The sequence below is a fragment of the Trachurus japonicus genome, chromosome 8 (assembly GCF_045865225.1).
Source record: "Trachurus japonicus isolate A0001 chromosome 8, Traja_1.0".
Taxonomy (NCBI): domain Eukaryota; kingdom Metazoa; phylum Chordata; class Actinopteri; order Carangiformes; family Carangidae; genus Trachurus; species Trachurus japonicus.
In genome coordinates, this window is record NC_140914.1 from 29047248 (window position 1) to 29066667 (window position 19420).

At 43.3% G+C, this 19420-nt stretch overlaps 1 protein-coding gene across 5 annotated transcripts in view; it reads left to right on the forward strand.

Moving 5' to 3' along the window:
• The window catches only part of LOC146983518 (syntaxin-binding protein 4), a 98558-nt gene extending 79744 nt beyond the window's left edge, over positions 1 to 18814 (forward strand). For 4 of the 5 annotated variants that reach the window (XM_085785126.1, XM_085785130.1, XM_085785129.1 and 1 more), the window contains 10 exons: positions 6956 to 7044; positions 10131 to 10227; positions 11023 to 11150; positions 11521 to 11613; positions 12780 to 12845; positions 12947 to 13144; positions 14897 to 15013; positions 16570 to 16619; positions 16724 to 16854; positions 17793 to 18814. In XM_085785126.1, coding sequence (XP_085641252.1) covers positions 6956 to 7044; positions 10131 to 10227; positions 11023 to 11150; positions 11521 to 11613; positions 12780 to 12845; positions 12947 to 13144; positions 14897 to 15013; positions 16570 to 16619; positions 16724 to 16854; positions 17793 to 17851 — 1028 coding nt within the window. In that variant the 3' untranslated portion in view covers positions 17852 to 18814. The remainder of the gene's footprint in view (positions 1 to 6955; positions 7045 to 10130; positions 10228 to 11022; positions 11151 to 11520; positions 11614 to 12779; positions 12846 to 12946; positions 13145 to 14896; positions 15014 to 16569; positions 16620 to 16723; positions 16855 to 17792) is intronic. The other variant, XM_085785127.1, reaches the window with a different exon arrangement.
• The last annotated feature ends 606 nt before the right edge of the window (positions 18815 to 19420 follow it).

Below are 19420 nucleotides of genomic sequence, written 5' to 3' on the forward strand. Positions count from 1 at the left end.
CCCCTAACGCCTGCCACGCGTTCGAACAATGCAAAAAATGTGTCGGGGTCCTTCTCATCAAATTTTGGCAACAACCGCAACCCTTCAGAAACATCAAAGCCCTGACGCGGCCCTGTAGGCCTTTCACTCCCATCTCCCAACTGCAACCTCAGCCGTTCCACTTTGACCCTTTCCTTTGCCAACGCCGTGTCAGCCCTCAGCTTCTCCTGCTCCAACTCAAACTGGAACCTCTCCCTCTCCAGCTTCGCCTTTTCTCTCTCCAGCTGCAGGCACTGTTCAAATGTCCAACCTCCCTCCCCAACACCTGGCGCCTGAGCCACCTCCAACAGAGCAGCAGACACAGCGAGCCCCTCCACAACGACCCGTAGCTTAGCCTTTTTTGGCCAGACCAACCCAAATGTACGCCCAAGTCAACCAGATCCGATTTGGCAAACTGAGCTAAAGTGCTACGCGATGGTCGCTGGAGGAACTCAGAGACCAGCGGATTACTGTGCGAAGTCTGCATGATAACTGCCAAACTAAACCACAACAACAACCAGTCCAAACTTCATGCACCTCATCCAACAGAGAACAGAGCTAGCCACTCAATAACAGCCACAGAGAGACAGATTGACCAAGGAGCGCACCCTCCTAACTGCCTAACTGAAGCTGACTAACTGCGCCCTAGTCTTCATGTGCGTACTGGCGGCGGGTATTTATGCACCTCTAAACCGTCTGTATTGGGGAGACAACTTGTCCCAGCCAATACTTCGGGGTGCTCCCGAGACCACTGCTGCTAACCGCACGGACAACACACAAAAACAAAAAACAGCCCTGCAAAAAAACAAACAAAGCAACCCCTCCTTGTGAGGAAACTGCCACTACAGCCTACTGAGGGACACAACTGCCCCAATCACCCGCTCCCCGCAGCCACACAGAGTTAACTTAGCCACCATTCTCCTTGAATGCAGGTCACCAGAAAAAACCATCCAGCATTACACTACACTCACAAAACCAAGCCACTGTGATCCTCCCAACTTCACTGCCACACGTGCCATGCCCTGACACTCCCAAGTTCAAAATTGGACGAGCCCCCACTTGTTATGGCCAGCTCGTTCAAGAGCATAACTAGGAGGGAGGACCACACAGCGACCAGGTCAATTAAACATAAATTTATTAACGAAACACAAGGTTAAGGGTAGATCAATAGTCAATAATCATAAAGTAACAAAAAGCTAACAGAACACAATCAAACAAAGCAACACTGAGATGCCTGGGTGGCACCAGCCATCCAGGAGGGAGGAAGAGCCCACCATCTTAGAAAGGCCTCCTCTTTATAGACCCAGCTGCAGGTGGAGTTGATCCCCCTGACGAGGTAGGCGGGACACAGCAGAGAACCTACGGAGGGGAGATGAGACAGAGAGACGCAGCAGCAACACAACATGGCCGAGGGCCATAACACAGTCCAGTTCACTATCCAGGTGCACACCTAGTAGGGGGGTGGGAATCTTTTACTATCTCACAATTAGATTTAATTCTGATTTTTGGGGCTACGATTCGATTCAAAATCAATTTTCAATTCAAAACGATTTGATTCCTAATGATTTCTGCTTCAGTCTATCGGCGTGCAAAAGATCCTCATGATCTACTCCAGTCTGCTTTGCAAGACAGAATGACTAAAGTGTCTTTTTCACACTGAGTTTTAAACATTTATCCATGCTTAGATGGAATTGTTGAAACTGTTGCATAAAAGAAATATCACATATTGCTTAAAGCAGAAGTAAGCGGAATGTTTGTGTTAATATAAGTCTTAAATTGTATCTTCCGACAGCAATCACTTATATAGAGTGTTTGGTCTGAAACACGGGTCTGTTAGTCACTCTGCTCTGCTGTAAGCCGAGGAGAAAACTTTCCTTGTATCCTACAACCGTTTATCCAATGAGGAGAGAGACGTAGGGACGAGGGCGGGGACTGCTAACTCCATCGGCTGACAAGAAGTTAGCCAAAACGACTGCTTACGTACTTACAAAATTAAAAGTACCTCTTTATTTAAAAAATACTGCAGTTAAACATGCTGCCTTTTAAATTCTAAGGAAATGGAGGCCGACAGCCAGCAGATTTGTTTCATTTTTTTATTTTTTAAAATCAATTTTGGGACATTTTATATCAATTCTGAATCGTATTAAATGAGAATTGCGATTCCTATGTGAATTTTTTTGGTGCACCCCTAACACCTATTTATAATTACGCACCATCTCAGTGTCCATCCCTCATATGTTGACTGGCTGGAGGATGAAGACCTGTGTCATCCCAGTATTTCTGGATGTGGTAAGACAAGAGCTTTATTCAAAGTCTGGTGTATACAGAGTGAACAGGAACAGAGCCAGAGCTCTACTCTGAATAGTTCAAGTGAAGCAGAAGGGGTCGTCATGGTGCTGAGGTAAAAACATAATCAACATCAGGCAGCTCAGCCCATCCATCAGCACCCTGCACAAGCACATGGCAGACTGTACCTTCCAAAAGGCCTTCATTAAATAAAGAGAGAGCTGGAGATAGGGAGTTCATCATTATGCACATGAGACTCATTAACATAGTCAGAGGAGAGAAATGAAAGGAATCGGATAACAAATGATGAGGATGGAGCCTGGCTACAAGCCCTCCTATCTCCAGGACTGGCCAAAGTTTCACACTGGGTATTCATACCTCCAGAGTATGGAGGAGTAGTACATGACTGTCACCTGACAGCTGACACTTTATAATTTAAGCCCGGGGACTCTGTTTCTTTGTATAGGGTGGAGAGATGGAGGTGTGCTGTCTGTTCTGATAACACAAGAGACAGCATTGGAAGTGTGTACTGCTCAGGACACCCGCTACAGCTTTGTATTCAATTCAGCTCTATAAAAGCAGACTGGTACATGCCACCTCTTTTAAACGGTACATTGCAGGGGACTTACAGTTTATCTCGGTTGGTTTGGCTCATTTCTCTAAACAGAAATTACATTCTCAAAACTCTAAGATCATTTGGCAAAACAGTGTTACAGTTCAGCACAACACCATAGCTCACTTGCAAAAGCGCATCTCTCTCTCAAAACAGTTAAAGCAGAAGTAAGTGATATATTTGTGTTAATATAAGTCTTAAATAGTTATATCTTCCGACAGCAATCACTTACATAGAGTGTTTGGACTGAAACACGGGTCTCTCAGTCACTCTGCTCTGCTCTGAGCCGAAGAGAAAACATTTATCGTATCGTATCCTCCAGTTTTTATCCAATGAGGAGAGAGAACGGCATGCAGGGCTGTGTGTGCAGCCAAGGAACGCCGTGAATGTGGCGACGTAGGGACGAGGACTGTTATGGTGCGTTCAAGGAAACTCGTATTTTTCCAACCGTGAAGTGGTACCAGTTCGATCTGGTACGAGTTCACCGGTCGGAAGTTACGAGTGGCCGTTATAGTGACTTTCACTGGTAAAACAGGTCGGAAAAACACGAGTGGGTTGCCTGGAACGCTACAAAGTCGTAAGTTGTCACTTGAAGCTGTAATTTACGATTTCAAAAGCCTGCCTGGAACGCAGCATTAGCGAAAACGACCGGACCACTTACTTCTGCTTTAACTCGGGTCAAAACTAAATTTATTTCTCATACAAATAGTCAGTGCACCCAAAATGCATCGTCTCTTTGGCATTGTATGAGCACTGCAAGTCAAAATGTTTAGATTTTTGTCACTGAGGCAGAGGAGCATTGAAATGTCCCTCATGTCCTCTCAGTCTGAGCCCAGTCCCTCATTGACAATAGTAACTGTTTTTGTCTAGCTAACAGAATACAATTGTGTATAAAACTGAAGAAAAAAAAAAGGATTAGGAAAATTATAAGTAGCCTACAGTGCTGTAAATAAATATATGGTGTCCATGGTTTTATGTTCTTGACTAATTTTGACAAGTGAACAGACTATTGTGCATGTGATGTCTTATAGAATGAAATGAGGCTGACATGTTTTGGAGAGAACAACCATTAGACTGAGAATCAACAATCAGTTTAGATCAACGAGATCTATTCTCTTGGAAATTGTGCTGCAGCTACCTGTACTTAATCATTTACAAAGATGTACAAAGACATTTGCAATTTGATGAAATGAATGAGAAATTCAGTTCTGTTGTGAACATTTGCCAAGTGGTTTGGAGGTTTGTCCATGTTGTTTTGAGAATGTAATTACTGTTTCAAAAAATGAGCCAAACCAATGGAGAAAAACTGTAATTGGAGTGGTAGGCTAACTCATGATTGTCATGGCGTTGTCTCTGATGCTGCTGCTGCCTAGTGTTAGTGTGAACGACCCGGCTGGACACCATGTGGTGCAGAACACTTAGTCAATATGACTGACCATGTCTGATTGAAGTATCCTGGTGTCAGTTCAGATGGAGGACTTGCAGTTGACTGGTTGAGAGGTAATGAAGAATAAATGCCAGAACCTCAATGAAGCTGCTGACCAAATAATATAAAACAATCAATTCATAGTCAAAGAAGAAGTCCTGATGTGAATGAGAGCAGCAGCTCTGATGATTAGGGTCGTCAGAGCCGGCCCCAATCCTATTTGCCTGGATTAGACCAGCTAAGGTTATATCCTAGGTGCTGTGGCCACTTATCTCACCTTCAGGCTCTTATTACTTAGCCAGGTCCAGGTCCAGGTCCAGGTGGTGTCAGGGTCAGCGGTCTGTGGTGAGGTGAGCAGACCCCCCCCCCCCACCCACCCACCCACCAGTGATACTGCTCAGACACACAGATGCTTTCACACCATGGCAACAGTGGAGGACACAGGTTTTAGAAGTTAAAGGGATATTTCAACATTTTGAGCATTTGAGCAGTAGGTTCATTACCTTTAATTGTCGGTGCAAGCTGTTTTTAGATCGGTGGAGCAGAGATGTGAGCTCTGCGGTATTTCCACATTTTCCTCATCAAACTAAACACACAATCCAACAACTCAAACGCTCTGGTGGACAAGTTGTGACCTGCACATTCACCACGCTATGAAATAATAAGAGTTGTTTTCGAGGCAAATGCATAGCCGGAACTACATTTCAGACACGGCTGCTGGGCGGAGTGATTTCAAAAGCACAAGTAGTTCCAAGTATTTTCTTCATGTTGTTGTTGAAGTTGTTTAGGATAAGCCCCTTGAGTTGTCACAACTCATTTACGAGGGGGTCCTACACACAAAACATCAAGACATAACACAACTCAGCACAATACAATGAAAGGAAACAATACAATACAATACAGACAATAAAACAAAATAAAATAAAAAACAGACAGACATATACAAAAATCACTTAGACAAAATTGCAACCAGAGTTTGAACAAATATTACATGAAAATATGGTGACAGAGTTAATGAAAGCAGGAGCAAGATGTTTCAAAGTAGGAGGATAGGACTTGATTAAAACAGATTAGTGATTGCGATGATCTAATACCCACAGGTAAATGGTTCCAGTCGTTTGGTCCTTTGAACATAAATGCTTTTTGATTTCCTATTGTGAGGCACTGCAAAGTAGGGATAATTAGATTGCCTGGTTTGATAGTTAGATGTAAGTTGCACAAAATACTGTTTTAGATAAGGCGGGTAATCAAGATAAATACATTTAAATATAAATTGAAACCAGTGTATCTGTCGTCGAGTATGAAGAGAATGTGTCGTAATGTTACATAATTATACGTTATTATTTCATAACGTGGTGAATGTGCAGGTCACAACATGTCCACCTGAGTGTTTTGGAGTTGTTGGATTGTGTATTTAGATTGATGAGGGAAACGTGGTAATACCATGCAGCTCACGTCTCTGCCCCGCCAATCTAAAAACAGCTTGCGCCAACAGTTAAAGGTAACAAACCTACTGCTATGACTATGGGGATTATGGCAATAGGCCAACTTGCCAAAAGTGTTGAAATATCCCTTTAAACAAAGTCATTATCAAACTGAGATGATTTGAGTACAGGAAGGCACAGAGACACAGACACCCACCCACACACCAGACATCCGAGACATAAGCAGACAGGAACCGGATTGTCAGATTGAGTCGGGGTCATCACAGCTTCTCGTGTGGTGGGTCAGCCGTGAGCTCCCCTCCAGAGATCATCAGAGGTGTTCAATCCTGTTAGTCAGATGAACTCACCCGTGTCATTATGTGTAAAACCTGTTTGCATGCACACCTGTTGTCACCTGAGAATAAACGGCCTCGCTCCTGCTAATCAAACACATCACATCAAGAAGCTGTGAAGGAGCTTTTAAGCATCATCACATGGTCGCTATGATCCATACCAGCTGCTGATGAACGAGAGGTGGGATTCTTTCATCAGCTGCTGTTTCCAGGAAAGAACCACCAACACCAGGCGCAGGTTACAGACCTTTACTCTGTTGCGCCGCGCACGTGTGTGCGTTTAAAGCATGGCTGTTGTCACGACAGCAGGTCTGTCAATCAGGGGGGTAAATCCTTTGGGTAGGACGAGGAGGAGCCCTAGCAACAGAGGGTGTGCAGACACACACACTTGCCGCAGCGAACACACACACACACACAAATCTGGGACATACAAACTCATCAAATTAATATTAGGCCTGGGCTCTGTGCCACACACACACACACACACACTGCTCTCCCTCACTCCCATCCATATAATCATCAACCTCTCTCTCCCACTCCTCTTTTTAATCATCTGCTTTTCATCCCCACCCCCACTCACACACCTCCCCTATCACTACACCTCCCACTTCCACCAAATCCAGAGAGAATGTTGGTCCATCCACTCTGATAATACAGATTATCCAATGATATCTCTCCTTGTGTTGTTTACCAGGTGTCCAGTGGCCTCACAGACAGACAGACACTGTATTGTTGACACTGTTTTTTTCCTGCTGTCCAGATTCCTCATATTTTTCTTATTTCCTTCTCCCTCCACTCTCCTCACGTTTTGTTTTTTTTCTGTGTCTTTCTCTAGGTTCATCCAGCCAGAGGTCGCCCACAGGGGCCAAACCTAAGATAACGCTGGACCCGTACATACGCCTCAAATCAGACAAGTTAGACTTGGTGAGTCCTGTCAGACAAGTTGTTTGTGGTCACGATGCTCCTTGCGTGTGGTGTTTGCAGCGGTTTATTCAAGCCGTGAGCTGTTGCTCCTGCTTCAGGTTTATTTGCCCAGACAGCCACATGAATCCTCCTCTGCTCGTCTCTCTCTCTCTCTGACTCCGCTCTGTCTCTCTAGCTGTGTTGTAAACCGCCCCCTATCACGGATGTAGTGCACTATATAGTGTGTTTGTCATTTTGTAGTGTTGTTCGAATTCTCCGTGGCTGATTTCATCCACAAAACACCCACAATGCACCGCAAAATTGAGTGAACAAGCTCAAGAGCAATTATTATTAATTTACCAATAAACTCCTCAGACGTATTTGCCTTCGCTCCGTTTGCCTCGCCTGAAGAGCAGGAGTTGGGCGACCAGCATCCGAACAATAGCAGGCAGCATTAAATCAATCTGATAAAGAAACTGTAGTAGAATATGTAGTAAATACGAGCTAAGCTAATAGCCACAGTTCACAGGCGAGCTGTTACGGCTCACGGTCGGGACACACAACAGTAGTTTACCAAACCAAACTTCCGATATTTCAACAGTTTATTGTCCGAGAAACACAACCACGCAGAATCTCATCCTCAAATGTTCCCACAAGTGTCCGGTTTTTCTTATTTTGTTTTTATGTGTCCGGTTTGTTTATGATTCTCGGGTCTGCTTACGTCACAGCAACACTGGCACATCTGCTGACGTAACCACATACAGAAAATGATCGTGTAGTGTCCGAATTCTCCTCTCATCGTTCCCTACATCTGTATGATGAATAGTAAAATAGTGCACTATCATATGTAGGGGATAGGGAGTGAATGAATGAGTGGATGATTTCGAACACAGCTTCTGTCTCACCTTCAACCTCCTGATGCACACTCACTAACAGTCCACTCTCGTCATACTGTATTTGACTGTGTCACTGAGGACTGACTTTCACATTGCTGCATAACACAAGGTGATAATCAATAACCATCGTGTTTATGTTTTTACACATGGCTGCTCTGATGTCAGTCATTTCAAAGCTCGTTATCCCAAGATAATGAGATATTATCAGGAGATTTTTTTTGTTATCCAGATAAAGAGGTGATTATCCCGTCATCTCCAGATAACAAAGCTTGTTTCTTCATAACAGTGACTTTGTTCATGAGAGATCAGATGTGCCGAGTTAGAGTCAGTATGCAGATGGCAGCTTGTAGTGCTGTAAGTGAAACTGTCATGACGACACACCGAACAAGTCATCAGAGTATTTAATTTCAATCAGTGTTCAGTCACAATCAGTCAAAATCCTTTTTGATGCAGAAAAAACATCATGTATTACCATTCTGATGGATTTCAATGTACAAAATAACACATATAAATTAAACTAAAATACACCTGAGGATTTGTGTCAACTTTAGTGCTTGTACCTACATTTGAAAGATTTCCCTGAAATATTCAGTGAACAGCTTCACTGGATGGTTTCGTTGATATCAGAAATTAAATTAAATTAAATCTAAAAATCTGTTTCAGTTTCAATCTAGTGAGAGTGTGAGAGATAAACAGCTGAGATGATGCTGGTTGAGGGCTCAGTCTAATATAGGACTCAGGAAGTATTTGATGTGATTAACTCAGTTACAACTTTTTCACAGCTCTAGTGCCTTTTCACCCGTATCCCGGAGCTCTCCCTTCATCTAATTATTGATCTCTCTCTGCTCTCCCTATCACGCTCACAGTATTCATTAGTTTTTCTCCTATCAGCACATTCTCCTACCGTGCAGCTTCCCACCCCTCTGCCTTGTTCCCTGGCCTCTGTATGGTTTTTGTTTCCATTATTCAGCTTTGATTTTAATTTAGTCCGGATCCTGCTCAGCCATAGGTTGACCCTCTAATCTACCAATTCATTAATAGGATTAGAGAGACAGAGAGACTCAATGTTGAATACAGTTCTCTCTTGATCTGTTGGCTCCTTTACAAATGCAAAATAGAGAGAGGGAGAGGTGGATTATGGGTATTTTTAGCTTTGAGAGACACTGTAATAGGTGAGGAAATGTCACAAAGGACAAAATAACAATGGAAGATTAAACAAAAAAAAACTCTGTTATTGAGTTGTCACTGAACACAATACAGTATTTGGATGCACATTGATGCAAATTTCTGCATATCACTGATTATGAGCCCTATGAGGTCCAGAGTCCAGACCACTGATGGCTGTGACAGGGGTTGAATGTTGTATCCAACATAGTGTAGAAATGCTTTGGTTTATTGTGACTTAATTCACTATAAAGCAGATTCAGGATTCAAATATATCGGAAAGTCCATGTTTCTTATTGTTATTAAAGGGATAGTTCAACATTTTGGCAAATTGGCCCATTGCCATAATCTCTATAGTCATAGCAGTGGGTTCGTTACCTTTATTTGTTGGTGTAAGCTATTTTTAGAACGGCGGAGCAGAGCCGCGAGCTGCTCAGAGCTACGCTACGGAGGCTAATGGGATTTTCTTGGTTTCCCTCATCAAATCAAATTTGCCAAAATGTTGAACTATCCCTTTAACAAACCCCCTGAGAGGCCTCAACATGTGCAACATGTGGAATGTTCTTCCTCAGCGCTTTCAGATTGGATTGACAGTGGATCGAAATCACTTTGCTTTTACTGCTGCAGAGCGCTATGTGAATTTGCATTCTAGCTGAATATTTAGTCTCAGTATAGTTTTCCTTATTCAAGGTCTTTATTGGTATTTCAAGTCCTACAGAAACCAAAGACCAAAAGTCACAGTGATCTCCTCAAGGGAAGTTCTTCAAATTTGGCCCAAATTCACCAGTTCACCATTACATCTAAAATTCACTTAGATGTAATGGTGAACTGATTTCCATTTTGGTGCTTAAAGGTGAAGGTCAAGGTCATGGTGACCTCACAAAAAACAGCTTTGGCCTTGTAAACACAGTCTCTGCTAACTTGTGTTGTGTAACACTAATCCAGTACCAAAAGCTGTCAGCAGGTAGTTTGCTGCAGTTTGGCTCCATGGTAAAAAAAAAAAATATCTCCATGTCTTTATTTCCTTTGTCTCTGTCTGTCTCTCAGGCCTTGTCCTTCCTGGGGTTAGACGTCACAGAAGAAAAGAAGAAGAAGTTGAGACAGAATCTGACCGCAGACCCACAGGGCACTGTGGCCTATGGAGGTGAAGCACACGCAAAACACACACACATAACGAGTCACAACAACAAGTCACACACCTTTCCAGTTTTGTCCACAGCAAGGTGAAAGATCTGTGTTGAAATCCTGTCAAATCACAGGCTCTGTTACTGACTGACTGTGTCACTTTTTGTGCAGCATGTCTGGGATCAGCCCCCTGCATGACGGATGACTACAGTCAGACTTGTTGTCAGGATTCATTGAGTTTAGAATGAATAGTGGTCATACCAAGAGGCTGTTTAGTAATCAGGCTTCACATGATCTGTCTGAATTTGTAATTCACTTCAAACTACACAGTCATCAGCTGCTGGTCTGAAACTGCTGATTTAAAGGTGTCAACCTTAACAATTACAGGTCTGTCTCTAAATGATCATTCTAATAGATCTATTCTGTAGTAAATAATCATCCGACACGGTTCTTCTTAGACCACTCTATTGTATTACAGAGTAAAGTGCAGCAGAGTCATTGTTATTTTAGATCTATGTCATCATCTACATAATTTCAACATGTGATAATATGAAACACCATGCAGCTCTTTCATTCGTCTTTCAAAGGCACTCGATACAAACTAACTTTTAAACATCTCATCATCTCTATTAAAATGGTTCAAATAGTTACATGTGTGTTTATTACACCTCTTTAAATTCTCTGAATTACTGAGACTTTGCATTTGAACCATTTCTGACCATAGATTTTTTTAATTGTCCCCTTTGTTACCATGGGAACTTTGGCTTTCCCATAGAAAACATTGCTCTTTCTGTGTTTGTCTGCTGACTCTCAGACTTTGTGGAGGCCATACGCAGCGTCCTGCAGGAGGACCTGGAGGAGCTGGGTCTAGGGTCGGGTCCCTTCATGTTCTCCTACCATGAAGCAGCCAGCCTGATGGACACGTCGGCCTTCCACTCACCTGTAAGCTGCAGCCACAGCTTCTCTCAATCTGCACAGCCTCTGGCAACGAGCAACACAACACAATGAGCAACGCTTTAATGATCTAAAGACAGAAGACAGTTCACTATCTGTAAAACTTAGAATATTTACAGCACCAACAATTGACTCTTAAACTGAACAGGAGCTGTTTGTGTCAGAGAGAGCCCGTATGAACATGCACATTTTTATCTGTAAATATTGGTGTACCTCAGAAAAAAAAGAAAATCAGTCTGTTTTTGCCTTTTACTGTTCCTGTTTTCTCTGCCTTGGTGGTCTGTAGTGAGAATGTAACATGATAGAACTGAACAGGGACATAATTCTCTCTTCATGTTGTTTCTGTGTGTGTGTGCAGACATATGAGTCAGAGTGCAGCTACAGCAGTGAGGAGATGGAGCAGTTTCAGACGGAGGTGAAGCAGCTGCAGACCCAGATGAAACAGCTCAAGGTGAACTCACACTCACACACAGTGTGATCAGAACAGACAGGTCCTCTGTATCAAACATTTGATGACATTTGATGTTGAGCCACACAACATTGTTGACTCTATCGTATAACAACCTCTCAGCTCATACTGGGTCTCCTTCATGAAACATTTGATTATCGTAAGCACGTGTGTAAGATCATGAAGACCAACCCATTGTAAATTAACAGCACGCCCCCAGTGATCAGCAATATAAGCCATATAAGGAGACCCTGACCACCTAGAAGGAGGTCCTGGAACCTGTATTTCTCATCGTTAAAAAGAAAAAAGTGCAGGCACTCAGGTTGGTTTGAAAAAGTTAAAAACCCTTTATTTTAGGGGGCACAGTTTAAAAAACACCAACGCGTGTCGGCTTGCGCCTTCTTCAGGGTGTCTGAAGACAAGAGACACATCCAAGTAATTATACTCAAATCAAGTTCAATTGTTTTGTTTGATTTGTTTATTGCAAACATCTACTAGTTTGTACATTTTGCCAATAAACCTAATTTGCAGTGGGGGTTGAATCATTTTGATTGCAATTGTACGTGTTTCAAAGGCATCAGCGTATTGTCCTACATAATAGAGAGTAATACAAATTTCCAACAGCTACAAACAGTATTTCTGTGCATTCCTACATTTACACAAGCGCTACACACAGTCAGGAGCAGGTGTAGATTTTGTGAGTAGCTACAAAAAGATCAGTGCTACTAAAAGATTGATGAAATCCACAGACATTTCCATCTGCACACAGTTTACACAGAAATCCGTTCTGCTCTTGTTTCCTGAATGAGACCCAGTGTGTGTGGCTCCTGTGAGCAGAAAGTTCAGGTGTCAGGTTTCAGAGACCAAGATGATGACACATGTAGAGTTTAGGAGGATAATATCAAAAAGCAAATACGTCTTGCTGTAATTGACCATGACCCAAAACATGTCAGTTTTAGTGAACAACAATAACTAAGGAAAACTATGGTAACAAATAAACTTAAACAGAGTCATCAAACACTGGCCAACTGGAAGTGAATGTTGAGGTGGCACTCAGCTTGTTGATTTATCGATCGACATCCACCATGTTGAAGAGGTCAGAGGGGGTTGATCTGTTGTGTAGTCTGGTTTCCCAGCTGTAAAACCCTGCTGGTCTCTATCTACTACAGGTGATGCTGAAGGACATGGAGCACAGCAAGAAAGCTCTGGAGGATGAACTGCAGAAGACATCGGAGGTGAGACATGAGCGTCCACAGTGGTCCTCTCAACATGGTGGACATAGTGTATGTTTTACATCCCATGACTGAGGTTGATTTTGTAATTCTCTTGTCTTCAGAAAGCGTGTTTGACCGTGGAGGAAAACTCTCGTCTGAAGAGTCGTCTGCAGGTGGCCGAGGCCGAGGCGGTGCAGCGGCAGACCAGCAGCGCTGAGCAGGACTACGAGGAGGTGATCCAGCTGCTGGAGGCTGAGATCATAGACCTGAAGAACCAGCTGGCCAGCAAGAGGCAAGCACGAGGACTGGAGCCCGGCAAGGTGTGTTTCACACAGGAGTCAGCCTGACTCTGTTACACATAACATCATGTCATGCAGGAAAGACAGGAAAGACAGATGAGAGTCTTTGGTCATCAGACTCCAGGAGGTCACAGCAATTCACCTGGATTCACCGTATGGCAGGGACGATGTGATTGGCTGATTGTAGCGAGATCTGATTAGTGGAGTGGCGTGACAGAAAAGGAGAGTCCCTAACATATGAACTAGTTTAATGGGGAATTGCCATTTTTTACAATCTGGACCTTATTTCTAGCATAAAATGCGATCATTTACTCACCCAGATAAGTTTGGTGTCATTACAAGCAGTGTTTCCCACAGGATTTCAGGAGACCATGGCGCAACGGGGGGAGGGGGGGTCGTTCGTCCAACGGAGGGGGGGAGGCGATATAGCGCTGCAGCTGAGCAATTAGCGCCATATAGTGCATTTAGCGTGCGCCCCTGTCTGTGTATCTATGTGCAGGCAGAGATCAGAGATGGTGTTTTAAATAACCATGCTAGCGTTTCACTAGCTCTCATCTCTGCCAGTCAGCCTCTCAAATTGCCGCCTCTCTTGTGTGCGGGCACGTAGACACACGTGAGGAAAAAAAAAAAAAAAAATTGAAAAAAATTTTTTCAATTTTTTTTTTTTTTCTGTGAGAGACTGTGGCGGGCCGCCGCAGTCTCGTTAATTAATGGGAAGCACTGACAAGTCATTCCGACAAAATTAGATCCAGCAGAGAGCCGCGTATATCCATATAATGGAGTGTACAGGGCAGCGGAATGCAGCCTCTAAATAACACATTATTTGCAGTGAAACTCGTTCATTTCACCAATATTTTGTTATGATATGCTAGTGCTATTCCCCTCGGAGTCCGGGGTTAGCTGTTATCAACATCCGGGGTCTGTAGGTTGACCTACTGAACTCTGTCCTGGATGGTGTCATTAAATAGCTGATCACATGTCAATGCATGAAAAATAAATATCCTGTAATAGTATACATGAGAATCTCATTGTACACTGATAGTTTTTGATAAGTTCATGTTTTGCCAATGATACAGGTTTGAACAGGATTTGAAAAGTTCAATAGGAGGTTTTAATGTGTAGGTTGCTCAGTTAGGGTTAGATGGGTCAAAGATCAAGGTTACCAACCCAGTTTAGTCCATAACTGATATAATCTCACCCAGATGTGTAAGAGGAGTTGGTGGAGGGAAACAACAGAGTTGATGGTTGTGAGTTCATGTCCAGCAGTAAACCTTGTTCTGAGGCTCTTCTGTCTTTCACAGTCTCGTGTATACATACAGACAGTCCAGTGGTCTGCTAATACATTTCTTTTTCTGTGCCTGCAAACTCTGCTGCAGTTTGTGTCTGAATATGTTTTTTAAGTAAGTCAGGTTTTTATCAAAAAACAAACATTTGCTGTTTGGGCTTTGAAGCCCTGGTGAAAAGGTTTAATTAACATTGATTGACTGACTTAGCAGCTTTCAACACATTAACAAGGTTTTGGTTGTTTCAGAGGCTTTTCACAGGTGAGATTATGAGAATTACATGAACTGTTCTGAGAGCTGTGAGAGAGATGTTTCTGATGCCAAATAAACAACCGGATCTGAAGTTCGCTCTGATCTAGTCTCTCTTACCTCAAAAGGTCATCAACAAAATCAATGGTGTACGAGTGCTGACACACACTGAGTGGTGATGTGTGTGTGTGTGTGTGTGTGTGTGTGTGTGTGTGTGTGTGTGTGTGTGTGTGTTTGTCAGGAGGATGTGCTGGTGTTGAACAAGAGGCTGACAACCATCGACTGTCAGCTGAGGAAGTCTGAGCTGAGCAGGAAACACCTGGAGATCTCCAACAAGAAACTGCTGTGCTTCGCTCAGGTGAGGCTCCTGCAATCAGTCTGTTGTTCCTGCATTGAGTCACAGATTGTGTCTAATAGGGCAATAAGTCGTTGTAAAGTTTGTCTAGGAAGACGTTTCACCTCTCATCCAAGAGGCTTCATCAGTTCATGTACGCAACTGACCAGGCTGGGACTGGTCCGTTGCGTACATGAACTGATCAGTCCCAGCCTGGTCAGTTGCGTACATGAACTGATGAAGCCTCTTGGATGAGAGGTGAAACGTCTTCCTAGACAAATAATAAGTCCAGTTGCTTTCGATTTAACCTCCTTTGAAATACTATGACCTGGGCAAATGAGAATATGCACCGGCTCACCCTAAACCAGTGTTTTTCAACCTTGGGGTTGGGACACCACGTGGGGTCGCCTGAAATTCAAATGGGGTCGCCTGAAACGTCTAGTAATTGATTAAAAAAATGACTGATTTTTTTTTTTTTAAACCAATTATTATTCTTTTTAAAATTATGATTACAAACACCACACACAATCTTAAACAACTATATTCTATACTTTCACCTTCTCAAATATAAATTGAGTTAAAATAAAATGCAAATATCTGAGCTGGCGCATCTTGATTGGCCGCGATCACGTGACTGCACAACATGATAGCGGGGTCGCCAGAAATTTGTGATGTCAAAAAGGGATCACAAGCCAAAAAAGGTTGGGAACCACTGCCCTAAACATATGGCAGTAATGAAAATATTAGTAATACTTTTTCAGTAGTATTAATATGCATTATTAATATATATTATATTGATTTTAAAATAAATTAATAATTAAATGAATGAAGATAGCAAAAGATAAATAATCAAAATAAATAAATAAATAAATAAAATAAAAAATCAATCAATCAAAACCGCATTAATTAGTCAACAAATTACTGTGCAATTAGTAGCCTATTAAATGGAAAAAATAAAAATAATACTAAAAAATAAAAATAAATTGTTCTTAATGTAGGTTACAGTACATTCCCAACAACAAATTAAATATTTTTCATTATCTCCTTCTCCCACTGCCTCCTTCATATCTCCTTTTCTCAACAGTTCCAGAAATATCTTCCACATGTTGTAAAATCAGAAGCCCTCTTCTTTCTAACAATATAGGTCAGTTTCTCAAGAGTCAAACATGAAGCAGCTTGTTGATGATTGATTACATCAGCACCTTCATCAGGCCTTAAGACTGGTGGTAAATGGGAATTCCCTCCATAATGATCAGTGTGTTCTGCCTGTGCTGCAGACCCGCTGGGCACTAGGCAGATTGAGCCAATCACTAGACAGCTATGGAGCCAGTCTGCCCCCTACTGGCTGAAGGGCTCACTGCAGTTTGATAAACCAGCACAGACAAACACAAAGTTGTACTGACTTCTGAGCTCATGCGTGGAACCTGTTAGATAATACTGGTCAGCTGGTCTCTTTCTCCTCAGCTCCATCTGAAAACACTTCATCTCTCTCTCTCTCTCTCTCTCTCTCTCTCTCATGACACTGATAAATCCCTGTGTCACATAACGTTGTTAAACTGACACATTATCTCTCCCCTCAGAACGTCCACAAAGTGCTGACAACACCGAGCCTGTTTGGAGGAGAAGGCGGGTAAGAGACCCTGAACGTCACATTATCAGCCCCCACCTCTGCAGTATGAGCGCTGTTGTAATCCTTCCTCCTCTGTGTGTGTGTGTATGTGTGTGTGTTGTCAGGAGCAACAGGTCATCTCCAGCCACCGACAGCCCCGACACCCCGTCACCACTTCCTGACCCTGCGTTCCAGCTGGCTGTGGAGGCCAAGGAGCTGGTGGAGGGAGTCAGCAGCGTCACTGCTGACAGCAAAGGTCAGAGAGGAGACATGGAGCTGTGTTAATAAACAAGAAAACACATCAGCTTCTCAAACCTTGAACTGATCACACTGTGTATGTGGGACATCGACTGAAGTCAGACAACATATATATTTTTCAGATGTTTTATCAAGATCAATTACTACTCATTAAAGCTCCAGTTGGTAAGTTGGCGAAAGTGAAAGTAAAAGGTATAATATGTAGGAAGGAATTCCCCCCATCTAGCGTGTTGCATTCACGTGAAATCGGGCAGACGTCAGACAGACAACAGACGCTGCATGTAACAGGATAAACAAGCCTCTATGTAAACAAGTGGTCCGCCAGCACAAAGCAAAACAATACAGGCGTGACAATATGTTGTCATGGTGATGTCGTATTGTTTACCTGACCCACGTTTTACCGTCTTTCTCTCGTCGAGTAAAATGACATCCGGTTGGTTTGCCGACGGCCGTCTGCCTGAATGCACCTGAATGCAACATAAGTGCCTCCGTCCTTCCTCACACTACACAGTGGTGACAGTTTTAACAGGCGCTACCTGGAAAACTTTCTTCCCGAGCCGACAGCTCCGCTGAGTTTCTATGGTTACCTACGGTCACGCTGCCACTCAACGTAAAAAATGGCGATGCAACATGGCCGCCTCGGTTCTTATGTATTTGTAACGACTTGTAACAACTCATTCTAAGGAAAGCTTTCATTTGTATGCGGATGCGATTCGACTTCAGTGAAATACGTATTTATGAAAGCAATATTTGATTTTTGCTAATAAAAAGCCAAATAAGTTACATACTGGGGCTTTAATGTCAGCAAAACCAGCTTCCGTTTGTGAAGTCTGGAAAAAGGTGGATTCATCTGTGCCTGTGCTCCTGTTCCAGAAACACCAAATGCATTGTGTTGATTAAAGATGATGATCAGTGCTGTGTGTTTGTGACCTGCAGCAGCAGAGAACGCGTCAGAGGCAGCGGCGCTCCCAGATGTCGGCCCTCCTCAGATGTGAGCAGCAGAGAGCCAGAGGGGACGGCGGGAGGCCAGGGCAACGCTGGAGAGGCCCCCGACCCATGACCGAGCAACACCACAGCCAGACGTGACGCCACCCGACACCACTTCAACCAAATCCAATAAACCGTCGGCTCACGGCCACTGATTGAACACAGCGCAGCCAACGTTTTGATGCCAAAGCTTCCTCACACACACACACATCAAATCAGTGTGTTGCGTCCCTGTGTGGGCTCCCAGCGGTGGGGTGTGTTGAACTCAGCCATGACCCATGGACTCACTCACATGTACAGAAGTCTCTATGACTCGTGCTCTGCCAAAATACGTCTGCTGGAATCCTCTCTGTGTTGGTCTGAGAGCAGGTGGTTGTTGGAGGATCTGCATGACCGAGTCCTCCACACACACACACACGTTGCTGTACACCTTGTTAATATTCCTGCCTGACTTCTTTTCTAACCACACACATAGATTTGCTCCGTGGATTTGCATGTAAAGGACTTGTTTTGCTTGGAGAGGACAATCCTGAGCCGGTTCCGTCATAATAACTGGCTGCCAGCCATCTGCCTCCTCACACTGTCACGGGTTTAGCTGTGCCACAGAGCCAGAACCAGCTGTTAGGAAGACAACAACAGTCCCTCTCCCATCATGCTCTCTCTCCTTGTGCCCTTACTCATTATTAAAGGCAAAGAATGGCGTTTTGCGAAAGCTACTGGACTCGAGCAGCTTCATGTCACTGCATGGTTCATGTTGACGAGTGGCTTTACTGTGGCTGTAGCTCCAGCTGTGTAACTTGTGTTTGTTAGTCACAGAGTCTAGACAGACATCAGTCGTAGGCTGCACTGGTTTTATTTCTACAGACAGATGCAAACGCTTTCAAAGACTCGTCCTGTAGTTCGACCAGACTGCATCTTTGGTGTGGCCTCATGTTATTTCTGTTACTGTTTTATATTAAAGGAATAACTGACTGGACCGGCTCCTTGTTTATTTCCAACATGGTATTTCTCTGTATTTCACAGGAGCGGAGGGAATGACAGGTTTAAAGAACCATGGCTGTTATGGGGACTCAAAATAAGGACTGTAAAAAGAAAGTGGTTAGCTCTCCAATTTGTTACATTTCATGACCATTTACTTGAGCCTAGCTTAAAAGTAATGAACCTACACCTACAGTGTATGACTATAGGGATTATGGCAGTAGGTGAATTTGCCAAAATGTTGAACTATCCCTTTAATTATCTGTGCATGTCGTTTTGAGATTGAAATAATAATGTAGCACTACAACACATGAAGCAAATACTTGGAACTACTTGTGCTTTTGAAATCACTCCGCCCAGCAGCCGTGTCTGGAATGTAGTTCCAGCTACACATTTGCCTTGAAATCAACTCTGTCTCATAATGTTCCATTATAATTTCACAGCGTGGTGAATGTGCAGGTCACAACTTGTCCACCAGAGCGTTGTGGAGTTGTTGGGTTGTGTATTTGATGAGTTTGATGAGGGACAGGGGACCTGTACCGTTCACCTCCATTGTGTTCACTGAGCAGCTCACGTCTCTGCCCCGCTGATCTAAAAAC